This window comes from Acomys russatus, chromosome 28, assembly GCF_903995435.1.
Source record: "Acomys russatus chromosome 28, mAcoRus1.1, whole genome shotgun sequence".
NCBI classification, from domain to species: domain Eukaryota; kingdom Metazoa; phylum Chordata; class Mammalia; order Rodentia; family Muridae; genus Acomys; species Acomys russatus.
This window is the reverse complement of record NC_067164.1, coordinates 38054279-38072431: the sequence shown is the minus strand read 5'-3', so window position 1 is coordinate 38072431 and position 18153 is coordinate 38054279. Positions and strand designations below refer to the sequence as shown.

Sequence of the window (18153 nt, the reverse complement as noted above, 5' to 3'; positions counted from 1 at the left end):
AGCACTGAGAATACCAAGCCAGGCCAGCTCTTACTGTGCTCTGCCTATTTTGGGTGTCTGGAATTTTTGCCATTTACCAAGCAGTCCCTGCAGCTCAGGTCTTCCTCCTTTTGGCTTTGTCTAATAACTAATACCTACAAAAAACAAATAAATAAAAGGCAGAGGCTCCTCTGTACCTGAGAGGCCTGCGGTTTGTCTAAGAACCGCTGCCAGCACCTGTTCTTTCTGTCTGTGGGACTGTGATGTCCACAAAGCCCATCTTCCACCTTTGCTGGCATCGCCTTCTACCAGCTTCCCGGCAAGAAGGGGCCGAAGTCTGCATCCTTGACTGACTGCTTTCAGCAACTCCAAGAGCAAGTGTGAAGGACTTGTGAGCAAGCCTCATGCCACAGCTCTGAAATGGTGAGCCACGGTCACTTGGTTCAAAATGCAACAGTTCCCTGGAATCAGTGTGCTGCAGAGGACGAAGCATTCCGAAATCAGACAAACGCACGTGTGTTCTGAAGAGTGGGTTTCAAGTTTCCCCCCGGGCCTCTAAGTACAAACTCTAGAATCAGAAAATTTTCCATACCATAACATCTGGGCAGGAGACCTTAAGCCACCGAGTGCTGCTCTGGATGACTAATGCACCCCTTCCTCCCCGCCCCCCCACCCACCGTGTTCAGTCAGGGAAACACCCTCCTCTCCGCTTTCTTGGAAAGTTGGGATCATTGCCAATTTTTTTTTTTTTAAATCAACAGAAAGAGGCCACCCTAGCCTGAAAGCTCGTATTATGTCCCGACCACACACTGAGCACCTTGGCAAACATTACCCAATGTGAGATATTTACCTGAGATAGTCTCCTTATAGCAGGTTAGAACTGGCAAGCTAAAGGTATGATGAAAGGGGAGGGAACGAAGGATTCATGGATAAGAGAAATGTTCCAGAAAATGTATCTGAGAAGCGCAGCAAGCAAAAGAAGCCATTGCTCAGAGACATATTTTGATGGCAAAGACTGAAAACAATTAAATATCACATATAACATGCTTTAACACTACTATTATTTAGTATATAATATATTAAAAATGCTTAGCAAAAATGCACACTATTGCTAATACTGGCTTACTAGTAGTATAATACTATTGCTAAATAATAAATATTTTCATATTCATACCAAATGGCTTCATTATTAAAATTTACATTAGCATTAAAATAGATATTTACACTAAATGGTATGACTCTATAAAATGATTTCTTTAAAATATTTTAAATAGAGGCATCAAAAGAAAAAATATTTTCAATCAAGCAGTCATAAAACTGTCCAAAACTCATGCATTTGGAAAATGGCTGATGGCAAGTCCACATATTCTGAATAAATAGATGTCCCTAGACCTCAGTGTTGGTGATGACTGGGCTGTGCCCTGGTTGACAGAGACAAGACAACCCACTGCACTTTTGTTTCCTCATCCTAAAACACACAAGAGCTTTTGGGCTCTATAGCTTTTCAGAGGCATGGTCTTTCCTCCCACTACGAGTTTTATTTCACTATGAGCTTATTCTTAGAGCACGGCACCTCTGGGAGCCACAGACAGGGCACATAGGACTCCTCGGCTCATCTTGTGACCCTGTGAAAAACCCTGACAGCGTTCCAGCTGAAACCTCCAGCCAAAGAGTTCTTTGTCACCAGCCTATGCAGACAGCTCAAAAATAGACCCTAACAACAAACACAACATTATCAAGGAAAAAGAAAGTAAAATACAGCCTTTGTATGAACTGAAAATAGTAAAGGACAGCAAGTAGAAAGAAGAAAATATTTTAGAAGAGGGATGAAGACACTGGAGAATTGGTAGTGTGGGAGTTTGAGTGAGAATGGCTCCCATGGGCTCAGACATTTGAATACATGGCCCCCAGTTTGTGGAACCATTTGGTAAGGGTTGAGAGGTGTGGCCTTGCTGGAGGCGGTCTATCACTGGGTGCAGTTGTGCTATCACTGTCTCCTAGTTGTGGATAAAGGCATAGCTCTCAGCTACTGCTCCAGCACCATGTCCACCTGCTGGCTGCCATACTCCCCACCTTGATGGTGATAGACTCACCCTCTGAAACTCTAAGTCCCAAATTAACTCTCCTAGAAGCTGCCTTGGTCATGGTGCCTTATCACAGCAACAGAAAGGTAACTGAGGCGTCAAGATGTTCCTTTGGGGTTCTGCTGTGTCTCTCTCTCTCTCTCTTGTTTTGTTTTGTTTTGTTTTGTTTCACTCAGAAACTTAGGAAGGACCTGCTGTGTTTGTCTTATAAAAGAACCCAGAATGCCAAAGGTCTTGCTCGGCAGACTAAGGTGCTTGTCACCAAATCTGATCACCCATGTTTAGTTCCAGCACACACCTAAGTTGAAAGAAAGAGCCATCACCTACAAGTTGTCATTTGACCTTCACACATTCACCACAGCATTCATTTCAAACCCATAAATAGGTTAAAATGTAATTTAATTTTTAAAAATCCAGAAGCAGTCAGTTAATTTTTAGCAACAACACAGTTTTGTGACAGAATGAGCTGCCCCCTATGAATCACTGTGTCCCTAAGTTACATCATAAAAAATGAGGTCAGCCTCCAACGAAAAGACAGATCTTAAAAATGCTAACATGACAGGGAGGGGGTAGATCCCAAGCAGAGTAAGATACCCATAGAGAACAGAGCAGGGTGGGAAAGCTGCGTTTCAATCAGTCAGCTGGGATAACTTTGCAAATGTGAAAGATGCTAGTAGGGTCTAAGCAACAGGCACAGACTTTTCTCTCAAAAGTCATGGAAAAGTTGGAACCTAGATCACAAAAGCGAACTACGCTTGCCAAAGAAAGTGGAAGCGAAACCCAGGGAATTTTAAACAGGTTTAAACAATCAAGCAGAAGGAATGTGACACAATGGCGAGAGATCCCAGCATCCCAACTCAGGAGAAGAGGTGCACCCATCCCCTCAGGTGTCAAAGGTATCCATAATAGATACATGTGGGGAGAGAAGATGAGGTGTGAGGAGAAAATGAGAGCTAGAATCTAACTACCATGGGGTAGGGGGTATGCAGAGGTAGGAAAGCCCAACTCAGCTGGGTCCTTCATTTGGGAAGAGCCAACATGTGGAAAGACATCACCAACCAACAGCTATCAGTCTCTATAGGAAGGCAGGAGGAAGAGCGGGCCTCGGAGTGACTAGCCTCTGGCACTGTGATTGTTTCAGTGGCTTTGGGCCGGAAGATACTATGCTCCCAGGTCCTTCTGAAAAGAATCTTCTGTCTGTACAGCTATTCACATCTCTCTTGTCTTTAGAAGTAGAAAGGACATGTGTGTGAATGGAAGACAGGATGCCAGCCCTATGTCTCAGAGAAGCACCCCTAAAGGTGTGTGGTCTGCTTATAAACCATGGGGACATCTGTGATGATCACAGCTGAGAGTAGGAACCCCGACTGCTTAGGCATGCCTGTGTCTTCTACTCCCCTCCCCCCCGAAGGGCCAGTTCCAGCTTCCAGCCTGCTGCGGCTCAGAACTGTACGGGGTGAAACACTTTTGTCACCGTGAGAAACGCTAACGTGTTGATGGCAAACACCTCCACTTGAAGTTCTGCCAGCTTCTACCATGGTGGACGATAAAACGAAAAACAACCATCTAGTGAAATAGCAATGTATTTGAGAGGAGGAAAAATTACAACCTAGAGTGGCTTTGACTGCAGGAATAAACATTTCAGGCATAATAAAAATTTAATATGGAAACGCTGACAGATAAAAGAATGTTAGGGAACTGAGATAATAAAGTTACATGCATGTCATCCGATTTGTGTTGCAGAATCCCCTGGCCTTTCCTTAGCTCTCTACATCCCCCGTCCAAAGGGTCATCGTCAAACTATCTGTAGGAGCTCATGCAGAAGGGAGGGGGGAAGGAAGAGAGGGATACAGAAACAGCGAGACAGACAGCGAGACAGACAGAGAGAGAGAAACAGAGACAGAGATAGAGAAACAGAGACAGAGACAGAGAGACAGAGAGAGAGCGCTGACCATCTGCAAAAGGAGTCCACACAGCCCACCATCTTCTATGTGAACTAGAGGGGGACAGAGGTTGCTGGCTCACATTCTTCAGGTTGATAACAATCTCCCCTCCATCCTGGAGGTCATGTTAGCTGGTTTTGAAATTTATCTAACAAGAGAATCAGGTTTTGTTTTTTTTTTTTTTTTTCTAAAAATGTTTCAGGTCAGGAGATGCGTGGGCTCATAGATTCTGGCATACTACTTCCCCAGGGAGCCTTCACGTTCTTACTCTGTATCCGTATGTGAGTCCCCATCCGCCATCACGCCAGCTCCGAACCACGCTCCTTGAATCATGGAGGGGTACACTCCATCTGACTCATCAGTCTCTCACGTGGCCTCAGCGTCAGCCATCTCCTGTAAACCTGCTCTATAAGACTTTTACTCGGCCTGGAACATCTTTCCTATGGTCCCCTGGATGTTGTCTCTCAGGGAAACTAACACACCAGAGGTGGCTTCTCACAACTATGTGACTGTCATTCCAGGTCTTGTGCTGAGACATAACTCAGGTCCTGCACAACCTGTATCCCAAGGGAGACCGCACAGCTCCCAGCTGCAGCTTCTGAACTGTATATTGACGCTACAGCATATCCCGTACCTACACATCCCTGCCTGGAGGCTTCGGCTCACTGCAGCCAGGCTGTAGGCCAGCTCTGGTTGTGGTGTGCCTGCCTTCCAGGGATTTCTATTTATCTTCCAAAACGATAACTGCTCGGGACAACTTCTGCTTGACTGATAAGCAAATGTACGTCATAAGGCCACTGATGATGAAGGAGACCCTACCCTAACATTGCCTTCGCTCTCGCAGCTGACACTTGTTTAATGCGCTGGCCGAGCCAGGCACTAGATCAACAGTTTTCCACGGTTTTGGCTTGCAATCCTCCCAACAATGCTCAAAGAGATAAGCTCCACTATGACTCTCATTTCAAAGATGATCAAGAAGGCTCAAGGGTGATCTTGTGACCTCTCTTACTATGGAAGATTGCAATGTTTACTGTGGAAGATTTACCAATTCTCAGCCACCACCTTAGACCCACCACTGCGAACAGCACTCTGCTGTGTTTATGTTTCTAAGTCTTCCTTGTAGGAGAGCAACTTATGATGTTGTCTTCCTGTTACAATTTGATTAGGAAATGTCCCCCTAAAATGTATACATTAAGTGCCAACTTCATGTGTGGATTAATGTGGAGATGACTTCACAGCTGAGAGAACTACTAGAAAAGGAGTAGGGAGAATAGGTCACTATGAGCTTATCTCTGGGGGACACATGGCGCCTTTGCACCGTTCCTCTGGGGTTCTGTCTGCTTCCTGGTCCTGTGCTTGGCCACAGCTCCCTGGGGTGATATTCTGTCTCTGCAGATGGAGGCCCAGAAGCAACAGAGCCAAGCGACTGGGTAGAAGCCCTGGTCCAAGTCAGTCCTTGCTCCATTGATGTTTCCAAGGGTATTCTGTCACAGGAATGAGAAGGCGCCAGCACTACCGCTCACCCAGCACACCGCAGGAGTGGCTCACCTCACTTGTAACTGGGGTGCTGCATTACTGTGCAGCTGTACCCTAATGTGCACCCAGGAGCCTGTATTGTACATTCATGGTCCTCACAGAACTTCTGAAGCTCAAAAGAAAGTCTGAGCCCTGCTTCTGATCAGTCAAAACCTGCAATGTAACTGCAGATCTGTGTTCTTGACAGGTGGTTTCTCTGTCTAGCAGAAGGTGAGGTTCCAGCCTAGTCGCCTAGCCTTCCAAAGTTGTCCTCAGGTCTGCCAAATGAGATTAATACTTACCTTAACAGAAATGGAAAAGATTAGTGACTGGCCATGCAAAACCCTTTTCTGCGTGCCTGATGATGCAGAGCTATGCTCACCGGGTAACACTGTGTGCATAGGTGGAGTAAGTTCCCCCAACGCTTAATGCCTTTTCCTGACCAGCTTTCCTAACTCAACTCTCCTCAGTCCCCCTCACTACACAGGTGGAGCCTACAGGGGTTCACCCTCCCCCAGATGCCTTGCACTGCTGGGCAGGAATCAGTGATGGACACTTGAACACTTCCTGCACATGGCTTGTGCCTTGACCTGACTCTGCGCACATCTGTGGCACACTGACGAATGTGTCATAGGCCTTGTTGCTCTTACAATGAAAAAGCAACATATTTAGGAGAATTGTGAGCAGTGCAGTTTGCACTAGAAATTGTCTCTGACATGTCTTATGCACTTTTTCATTTTGATGTGAACTCTGAACACAAAAGGGATGGACTTAAACTGAGTGTAACTGGAAGGAGCGCACACGTACGTGTATGCATGTGTGAGTATGTGTGTGCAGGCACATTTGTGCCTGTGTGTGTGTGTGTCTGTCTGTGTGTGTGCCATTCAAAAGCTATTTACAACTTGGAATATTGCTACACTATGTAAACTCCTTGCACGCGTGCTGACACTTTACATGTAAGACCGTGCAGAGCTCAAGTGGGTCATAGCAGAGTGCTGTGGCTCTTGGGCAGCTGCAAGGGAGCAGAGACGAGGAAAGGGAAAGAGGGTGGTTTTGTTGTTGTAATTTAAGATATTCCTGGAACTGAGATTCTAGGATGAAAATGTTTAAATTGAAGTATTCCCTGATGCAGCGCTGCTGTCTTTATTGTTAAGAAGACGTGATTACGTAAACCGTGGGTTCTCTGAAGGCCCCTGACAAAGCAGCAGCTGATAGGAGCGTGTAAGGAAGGCTCTAAAGTCTAGAGCAGTCTATATACATTTATTTTCCATATAGACTCTCCTTTCACATGCCATGTTTGTTTACTTATTCTTATATATATTCATATTAAATCTCCGCTCATACATTCCAATTATTTATTTACTCTTACAAATATTTTATACAGACTCTACTCCCACTTATCATGTTTGTTCATTTATTTATTCTTATATATATATATATATTTTTTTTCACATAGACTCTCTTCTCACAAGTCACTTTTTTGTTTATTCACATATTTTTTTCATATATTCTCTCCCCTCACAGGTCACATCTATTTATTCTTTTTTGTGTGTGTACATATATATATATGTATATATGTGTGACATATATACGTATATTAATATGTATAAATAAATATAATGTATGAGAGGAGTGTATATATGAAAAAGATACACATATATTGTTTTCCATATATATACTCGTCTCATACATATTTATTTATTATTATATGTTTTTATATATTGATTTTTCATATAGTCTCTCCTCTCACATGTCATGGTTGCTTATTTATTCTTATATATATATATTTTTACATATATTCTCTCCTCACACATGTTGTTTTATTTATTTATATATATATTTATTTTTCATATATACTTTCTTTTTTCATATATACTTTCCACTCATGAGTTATATTTATTTACATATTCTTATATATATTTATTTTCATATACACTCTCCTCTTACAAGTTATGTATGTTTATTTATTCACTTATATATGTGTGTGTGTATTTTTCATAGCAACTCTCTTCTCACACTTCATGACTATACCTTCATACATTTATTTTTTATTAGACTCCCTCTCACATGTCACATCTGTGTATTTATTCTTATAAATATATATTGTTTTCATATATACTCTTCTATCCTATGTTACATTTATTTATTTATTCTTATATATATATATTTACTTTTCATATAGACTCTCCTCTCACATGTCACGTTTGTTCATTTATCATCATATATATTTATTTTTCATATACACTTTCTTCTCACACATCAAGTCTATTTATTCATTCATATATGTATTTATTTTTCATATACACTCTTCTTTCATATGTTACATCTATTGATTTACTCTTATATTTTTTCATATAGATCCTCCTCTCGCATGTCATGTCTGCTTATTTATTGTTATGTACATGTTTATTTTCTCACTAATTGTGATATACACTAATATACAAGTGTAAGAACATACGTCACATCCCTAATGAAATAAACCTTCCCTGTACTTGTCATTTCTTTTACACATTCATTCTCCATAGATTCTTTTGCCAACCTACCTTCACACCCTACATATGTAATTACTCCCTCCTACCATTTTTATTTCTGCCTATCTTTTTCCTTCATTGTCTTTTTATTCTTTTTCTTTGTTCTTTTCTTCTTGCCTTCTTCTTCCTTTCCTTTTCCTTCTTTCTATTTGTCAGATAATGTTCCTGCAAGAGAATCCATCATAACTACTAATGCTATGTGTTGCTAACAATGTAGTGCTGTATGTAAAGCTAAAAAAACATAGGTAATAAATAGGTATTGTCACGCTGCATAACTTTTTCCCCCTCAGCGTACAAACGACCAAAACCTGAGACCTCAGTGTGGGGATATTTTAATTATTAAAACCTGTGAAATAAAAAATAATTTCATCTGTCTAGACTTTGCTGCATTCATGTACTATTTTATAAACACATATCTGGTAATATCTGACTTCATTTTGATATGGTAGCACTTCACTCTACCTTGATCAAGTTTGTACATATTTAAGGATCAAGGTCATCAAGGCCTTCCAGCAAATGTTTCCAAGTTTGAAGCCTTCCTTGGCTTGATGCTCACTAAACACAGGTGGAAGGCTGTACACCCTAGGGCCTAATCAGGGTATGATCTACGGTTCAGAGGTTCTGTGAGGTGGGTACAGAGATAACATTCTGTTTTTATATCCTAGAAGACAATACAAATCGCAAGAAAGTTCCAGATTGCTGTCAGTATGTGTCATATACATAGCAGACGTAAGACTGGACATCTACTACTTGCCTACTCTGAGCTTAAACTAGAAGCAAAGACTGGTGAACGTAGAATATCCAACGTTCACACAACCCTAAAAATGATCGCATGTTAACTCTATTGTTTCATCACAGTGTTCTGTTGTCCCATCAAAATGCTCTTTTGCACCATCAGAGTTGCCTGTAGTTTCATCATAGTGCTCCACGGTCCCATGCAGTACTCTATTGGGCCATCACAGTGCTCTATCACCCAATCACAGTTCTCAGTTATCTCGTCCCTGCTCTCTATTGTAGCATCACAGTCCTCTGTTGTCCCATCATGGTCCTCTGTTGTCCTACCGCAGTGCTCCATTGTGCTATCACAACTATATATTGTCCCATCACAGTGCTCCATGGTGTCCTCACCATTCTCTCTTGTCTGACCAGTGTGCTACATTGTCCAATCATAGTTCTCTGTTGTCAGATCCCAGTGTCCCATTGTGTCATCACAATTGTCTATTGTCCAATCTCTTTTGTTAAGTCCTGGTTGTCATCACTGTTCTCTGCCGTCCAATCACCGTTCTCTGTTATCCATCACAGTGCTCCATCGCGCCTTAACAGTCCTCTGTGGCTCTATCACGGTGTCCATTTCGTCATGACAGTTCTCTTTTCCCATCACAGTGCTCCATCGTGCCTTAACAGTCCTCTGTGGCTCTATCACGGTGTCCATTTCGTCATGACAGTTCTCTTTCCCCATCACAGTGCTCCATCGCGCCTTAACAGTCCTCTGTGGCTCTATCATGGTGTCCATTTCGTCATGACAGTTCTCTTTTCCCATCACAGTGCTCCATCGCGCCTTAACAGTCCTCTGTGGTACCACCACAGTGCTCCTTTATCCAATCATACCTCTCAGTTCTGCCATCACAATGCTCTGTTTTGCCAACACAGTGCTACATTGTCATCTCATAGTACCTTTTTGTGCCATCACAAATCTCTGTTGTGCAAATACAGTGGTCCATTGTCCCATCACAGTTCTCTATTGTGACATCACAATCCTCTATTGTCTCCTCACAGTGCTCTATTGTTCCATATCAGTGCTCCATAGTACCATCACAGTCACTATTGTCCAATCATAATGCTTCGTTATGCCATCACAGGTCTCCATTTTCCCATCACAATGCTCCATGGTGCCATCATAGGTCCCTATTGTCCAGTCACTTCCCTTCATTGTGCTATCAGGTCTCTGTTGTTGCATTGCATTGCTCCATTGTGTCATCACAGTCTTCTGCTATCTAATCACAATACATTATTGTGCCATCACAATTCTCTATTGTGATATCACAGTCCTCTGTTGTGTCATCACAGTCCTCCACTGTGATATCACAGTCCTCCATTGTCCCATCACAGTCCTCCATTATGATATCACAGTGCTCCATTGTCCCATCACAGTCCTCCATTGTGATATCACAGTCCTCCGTTGTCCCATCACCGTCCTCCATTGTAATATCACAGTCCTCTGTTGTGTCATCACAGTCCTCCATTGTGTCATCACAGTCCTCCATTGTCCCATCACAGTCCTCCATTGTCCCATCACAGTCCTCCATTGTCCCATCACAGTCCTCCATTGTGTCATCAGTCTTCTGCTTTCCAATAACAGTGCACTAGTGTGGCTCCACAGTGCTCTATGACACAGTCACAGTGCTCTGTTATCCCATAGTAGTTCTCTATTGTGACATCATAGTCCTCCATTGTCCCGTCACAGTGCCCCATTGTCCCATCACAATGCTCTATTGTCCCGTCATAGTGCTCCATTGTGCCAAACTGTTTTCTATTGTCCCGTCACAGTGCACCATCGAGCCATCACAAGTCCCTATTATCCCGTCACAGTGCTGCATTGTGTTGTCACATTTCTCTTTTGTTGCATCAAGTGCTCCATTATCCACGCACAGTGCCCTTTTGTGGCATCACAATTCTCTATTGTTCCAACACAGTCCATATTGTCCCCTCACAGTGCTCGTATTGCGCCATTGTCCCAACACGATTCTCTACTGCACCATCACAGTGCTCCTGCACCGAATGACACTTCTCTACTTTGCAATCACAGTTCCTAATTATCTCATCCCTGTTCTCTATTGTGGCACCATATTCCTCTCTTTTCCCATCAGGGAGCTACACTAGGCCATCATGGTCCTCTGTTGTCCCGTCGCAGTGCTCCATTGTGCTATCACAGCTACATATTGTCCTATCACAGTGCCCATGGGGTCCTCACCATCCTCTACTGTCTCGCCATTGTGCTACATTGTGCAGTCACATTCTCTGTCGTCAGATCCCAGTGCTCTACTTCCCAAGCACAGTTCTCTGTTATCCATCACAGTGCTACAGTTTGCCATCACAGTCCTCTGGGCTCCCATCTCAGTGCTCCATTATGCTAACACAGCTCTCTATTGTGCCGTCACAGCGCTCCGTTGCCTCATCATACTTTTCTATTCTGTCATCACAATGCTCCACTTGCAATCCCAACATTCTATTGTCCCATCACAGCGCTCCGTTGTCCAATCACAGTCTTTTATTGTGCCGTCACAAGTCTCTATTGTGCAAACACAGTGCTCTATCGTCCTAACACAGTTCTCCATCATCCTATCACAGCTCTTTCTTGTGCCTTCACAGCTTCCCTCTATTGTTCCATCACAGACCTCCAGAGTGCTGACACAGGTCCTTGTCCCATCACGGTGCTCCATTGTACAATCACAGTGCTCCATTGTGACATTACACTTCTCTGTTTTAGCATCACACTCCTCCATTGTGTCATCACAGTTTTCTGCTGTCCCATCACAGTGCTCCATTGTATAATCACAGTGCTCTATTTTTCCATCACCGTGCTTTATATCTCCATCATAGTGTTTTGCTTTCCAATCACAGTACCCTATTATGCCATCACAGTTTTCTATTGTCCCATAACTATGCTCCTTAATGACATCATAGGCCCCTGTTGTTCCATCACTGTGCTGCATTGTGCCATCACATGTGTCTGCCGTTGCATCACCATGCTCCATTGTCCAATCGCAGTACCTACCCTTTTGTGCCATCACAGTTCTCTACAGTGTCATCACAGCTCTCTCTCTTCCCATCAGAGTGCTCCGTTGTGCCATCACAGGTTTCTCTACTGTTTCATCACCGCCTTCTGTTGTCACCTCACAGTAATCTAAGTCTCTACACATCATAATTCTCTATTGCAGCATAACAGCGCTCTATTGTGACATCACAGGTCTCTATTGTCCCAACAGAGAGCTACTTTTGACCATCACTGTTTTCCTTTTTCCCGTCATAGTGCTCCGTTGTGCTGTCATTGTTCTCCATTGTCCCATCACAGTGCTCTATTATCACATCACAGTTTTCTATTGTGCCACCACAGTGCTCTATCACCCAGTCACAGTTCTCTTTTATCCCATTGCAGTTCTCTAGTGTGTCATCACAGTACTCCATTGCGCCATAAAATGCTCCTTAGTGCCATCACAGGTCTCTGTTGTCCCATCAATGTACTGCATTGTGCCATAATACTTCTCTGTCATTGCTTATAGACTCTCCTCTCACACATGATGTTTTTTAAATATATATGTATATATATGTTTTCATATACACTCTCCTTTCACAAGTTATGTTTGCTTATTTGTTCTTATATATATGCATTTATATTTCATATGTAATCTCTTCTCACACATGTCTGTTTATTTATTCTTATATATGTATGTATATTTATTTATTCTTCATATAGACTCTCCTCTCCTGTTTGTTATTTTTTTATAGTTTTTTTCATAAAGACTCTCCACTCACACGTCACATTTGTTTGTTTCCCATATATATATCCTTCATATACATTCTTCTCTCACGTTACATTTGCTTATTTATTCTTATATGTACATATTTATTTTTATATATCCTCCCCCCTCACATGTCATATTTGTTTATTTATTATATATATTTTCATATATATACCCTCCACATGCATGCTACATTTGTTTATTTATTCTTATATATTTCACTCAGCAATGACTAGTTGGTTGCTATTAGCAATACAAAGAACAAATGGTGACACGTCTATGCAAACTTGAGACAGGAGATACTTGGAATCAACATCACAGTGCAATGTCCTCATTGAAACCAGATAGTGGGGTAGAGAAATCAGCATTTGAATGAGCAAGAGAAAACTGTACACAGTCCACAAGAACATTATGTAAATATAATCTAGAAAGGCTCCCCTTACAAAAACTTCCATAAGCTCCCCCAAAGAAAGCCACGAAAGCCAGATAAGTATTCAAAGACATCCTCCTATATAGGAGCTTTTTGACTCAATCAACTGCATTCTCACCCTGGTCACCAATAGGCTCACGGTCATCCTGTGATGAAAATGCATTTAGTCTAACTTTAATGATCCTAATAATCTGCAACAGCCTGTACACTGTTCAAATGCCCAAAGCAACAGCCCACACACTGTTCAAATGCCCAAAGCAACAGCCTGTACACTGTTCAAATGTCCAAAGCAACAGCCTGTACACTGTTCAAATGCCCAAAGCAACGGCCTGTACACTGTTCAAATGCCCAAAGCAACAGCCTGTACACTGTTCAAATGTCTAGAGTCGCTTCTGATAATCAAGACAATCTCTTCATCACCACATCTTATAAAATCATTAAACAAGTTCTATCTTTCCAACATACAATGACACGGAATACCCCTTCTCATTCCAATAAATAGGAATATGTACACAGTGAGGGGAGATTAGACCAAGGCAAGAAACCCAGCAGGGCAAACATCCATATCCTGCAGATCTGTCTCAGACACATGGATCTTCATGTCAAAGTGCTTAGATGCCCTATTCCTGTACCTTTTCACACATCCCTCAGTTCAGTTACTTCCACTCCCTATCTGCATCTCTCCATGGCAGATTTCTCAATGGCTTAGACATCTCAACATCTCGTGGTCTCAAAAGGCCACTCAGGCTTCATCCTCACAGCTTCAACGCAATGAACTCTCACGGTCTCCTCACATGGAGTTCGGACTCCGAAACAGTGCTGAACTGAAACCACAGAGGAACATGGAGAGAATGTAACCTTGCCTTAGGCTTGGGTCCAAGGTAAAAGCAAGCTTGGGTGGCTTGACCCCACAGAGACCTTGTCTCTACAAGCTCATAAAGATCTTAGATAGACACTGTGAGAGCGACGAAGTTTCAGCCCAAGACATAAGACAGAACACCTGGAAGATCCAGACCAAAAAGAAGTAAGCACTTCTAAAAGGTGTAGACAGCAAGAGACCATTGAACTGAGTGTGGAAAACCAATAAAACAGATAACAAAGAGAATACAAAGAATCAATAAAACAGAGTTGATTCTTTGAAAGAAAAATAAAAACACCCACACACAACAAAATTGACCAACCCTTATCCAAATTAAATAAAAAAAAACAGAGAAATAATATGCAGTTTAAAAATCAGATATAAAAAGGACGTAACAACTGATGCTGTATCCAGATCCTGAGACCCCTGCCCCAAAAAGCCACCAGGACTCGATAACGATGCAACATACATGAGGACCTTTAATCGACTCAGAGCCAGGCTCTGACAGGACACCAACACAGTGACAACCAAGAAGAGCCCCGATCTCTGGGCTGAGGGTAAATTTATAGGTTCCTATCCCTCCAGTGCCCCAGTTGAGTACCATAAGGAGGTCTAATGTCTAAAGTGACAAGCTACAGATAAGACCACCCATGGCTTAGCGTTCTTTGTTCACTACTTTGTCCAGGGAAGTGTCTGGTTTCTTATTAACACTATCTCCAGTGGGCAGGAAGCAATGTGGCCATAAAACTGGGCTTTTTATCAACTCTATCTCTGGTGGGACCCTTCAGGTCAGCCACTAAGCAATGCTATCTCTAGTGGGGCTGCTTTTTGCAGCTGGCCAGATTATCTCCTGTAGGCCTATTTCTTAACCTTTGCCCCAGTAACCTTGAAATTCAATTTTAGCTCTTCTGGCATCTCACCAACAATGAGGAAATCCTGAGACTCATAAGGGCATACTTTAAAAACCTGTACTCCACCAAATTGGAACATCTAAAAGAAATGGATAATTTAATTGGTAATTAGTTATTATTATGGTGGTATTTTCTAACCTGCTAGCAATCAATCAAGACACAAATACCTGTTATATTTTAAAATAGCCTTAGTTAACCTGGGGCAGGGAAAATATTAATCCCCTAAATTGCTTCTATGTCATCTGCTTCTGATAATTTATATCAAGCTGCCTCCCATCCATAATCCCAAATACTTGCTAATTATCATCATCTGGGCCAAATCTCCATCCATGCTGGCCATGTGCTTCTCTTCCACCTAACCCATGGCCCAGCCTTCTTCCTCCTCTCCTCTTCTCTGGTCTCCTCCCAAGATTCTCTCTGTTTCCCAAAGCCCTGAAACCTTAGCCACGCCTATCAATTTGCCCTGCCCAGGTGTGATGACCTTTTATTGGTCAAACAGGTTAGGCTCTCAGGCGAGGTACAGGTGGGGCAGAGATAACAAGCAGTAATTAGCACCAAAATACACCAGACCAAACATCCAACACAGTAGCCCTCCTATATAGAAATGACAAACAGACTGAGGAAGAAACCAGGCAGACAACACCCTTCACAATACACTCAAATAATATCAAATATGTTGGAGTAACTCTTTAAAAAAAAAGCAAGTGAAAGACTTGTATGACAAAAACTTCAAGTCTTTGAAGGGAAAAAAATTTGAAAAATGTAGCAGAAGATGTAAAAGTCTCTCATGCCCATGCCTCAGTAGGATGAGCACAGTGAAAACAGCTGTCTTGTACACTTTTTCACCCCCACATGCTCTCCTTTTAACACCCATATGCCTGCAGTTAGGAAGACCAATGGAACCTACCATTCGGTTCAAGACCTCCAACTTCTCCGTTCTGCCGTGGTCCCCTTCACTCCGCTGTGGCTCATCACTGTACACTCATGTTCACTATCCCCTCGGGGACCTCCTATTTCTCAGTCCTGGATCTCAAGGGCACATTCTGTTCTATCCTCCTCTTTGCCCAGTCACAGAACCTCTTTGCTTTCACCTTGACTGACCTGGACACTCGCTTCCTTACTCAACCCACCTGGACTGTCGTGCCCCAAGGTAATCCTTATATTTGGAGATCTGAGGTTCAAAAAAAAAAAAAAAAAAAAAAAAAAAAACCAAACAAACAAACCGTCAATCATAACAAATGGTCTCTCTAAATAGGGTCAGGAAATGGCTCTATAGAAGGCAGTCAGAAACCTATTTAAATTGCCAGCACCACCATATTCATCCCTCCTTTGTTATTTGATAGAATTTTTGTTTGCTTCCCCTTTGGTCAGACAGAAAGTCACTGCAGAGAATGGCCTGACAGGTGTCGGGGCTGCCCCTACTGGTCCTGCCAGATCCACACTGGCACAGAATAAGCTCCTTTACCTTTATAGGAATACCCTCTTCAACATCCAGGACCCATGGGATCACAGGTGGGAAACAGGTGTTGCTGACAAACTATACTGCTGCTACCCACCTAAACTCCCAATAAATACAATTTATATCCGGAGAAAAATGCCCCAATCACCCAGTCCTTCAACATGGAGAAAGTGATTAAACGCCTCCTCCACTGTTACTGCCTCTCTTACTATCTGCCTTCTAAACAACACAAACTTGTCATTTTGTCTTTTACTTCAGACTCTGACCTTGGCCTACAAGCTCAGCAGCAGCCAGAGAGCGACAGTCCACTAAGCCATGTGTGCCCTTTCTGTGTGTTCGCTGGATTGTCTTATGGGAGGACTCATCCCTATCCCCCCTCCTTTCTCCCGTCTTGTATCCCCAGAGACAGTCTCTATAACCCACCCCCTCAATTTCTCACGTGGATCTGCCTTGTGGCATGACCTCTGAAATCACCATATAGTTCTGGCGCATAAACTCTAACATGCTGCATTCAGGCTTTCCACCTGCTAGTTACTCCAGAGAAAAGCAGGAAACAGATTACAAACATTACAGAGTACTGTTGTTAGCCAGCACATCTTCCTCAGGAGGAAGGTGGGGGCAAAAACAAGGATGTCTCCTTTATTATGGTTAGGAGCCGTATTCCTGGACAATCCCGGTGAACAGACACGTGTTTCCTAGCATCCTAATCTCTAATAGGCATAGTTAGCTTACTACGTATCTGTCGGGTGTTTCAGAGGCAGTCGTCCCTCAGCTAAATTCTACTTGGTGTGACTTACTGTTGCCTAAGCGTTGGTAAAGCCTTCACATCATCAGCTCTACTCTTCTACATCACAGCGTAATACTAAAGTGCTACCCAACACGTGAGATGCCTTTTACAGCCTCCACAAGATTGACTCCAAATGGATCTTACCCCTTAACGTTAAATGCCAAGGGAAGAACTTGGTACTAGAGAATCCAGGCCTCTCCCGAGCTTGGCGTCCTGCGGAGGATGTTTTGACCCACAAGCCCGTGCTCCAAATGCTCTGCGCACATGCAGCAACTCACAGTGAGATTGTTCAGAAGCAACCGCCCGGTCCAGGGAATGACTAGGACCACAAGGGCCACAGGTTCCCACCCAGCCCAGGGCGAGCACTCCAGCTGCTCACCCAGCTGCTGCTCCCAGTTGTGGGCAGCAAGGGGGCCACATGCTCACCATGTCATGACTTAGGAGCTTGGCTGCGCTCTACTCACAGCGCCTAGCAGCAGCATTCACAGCACATCCGGGCCACCTGCAGCAGGCTCCTGGAAGAACCGGCCTCCTCTTATGACTAGCAAATCCTCCTGGAGGCCCTGATTGGCCAGTGAGTCTTGAGTGACAAGAACACCTCCCTTAGGGTTAGAGACTGCTGAAGGGACAGGGTTCCTGGCCTAGTCTTCCAGTCCAGGGCCACACCCTAGCCTACCTGTTTGTCTTCCCACCCAGTCCCGGGTATGACCCACCACCCCAGCTTCCACTGCTCAGCTGTCTGATACTTTTCCTTTGTTGACAAAGACCCTGTGCTTACCTCTTTGGAGCTTGCCTGAGCTTCTCTCACAGCACTCAGTAGGCACTTCATATTCTTGGCCCATCATTCAACTTGCAATGGAATCATCAATCTGCCCCATAAATGGAAGGGTGTCCAGAACATTAACAATTGAAGAGAAATTTTAGAAACGAAGTTTGTTGTGTGGCTACATGCTGAGTTCAGGTGAACTGCAGTTACTTTCCACCTGATAAGTATAAGACAATCCTGGGGAAGAAAGCAGGCAAGAGATGATAAACACTGTGAAAATATAAAAACAAACAAACAAAAAAAAACCCACCACCACGGGGCATGCTGGCACACACCTTTAACGCCAGCACTCGGAAGGCAAAGGCACTG

General features: G+C 43.2%; 1 protein-coding gene across 1 annotated transcript in view; it reads right to left on the bottom strand.

Annotated features, from left to right (window-relative positions):
* Positions 1–13716: 13716 nt before the first annotated feature.
* Positions 13717–18153, bottom strand: part of Tespa1 (thymocyte expressed, positive selection associated 1) — a 31445-nt gene continuing 27008 nt past the window's right edge. The window contains exon 10 of the mRNA XM_051170554.1: positions 13717–13826. Within this exon, the coding sequence (XP_051026511.1) occupies positions 13717–13826 (110 nt within the window). The remainder of the gene's footprint in view (positions 13827–18153) is intronic.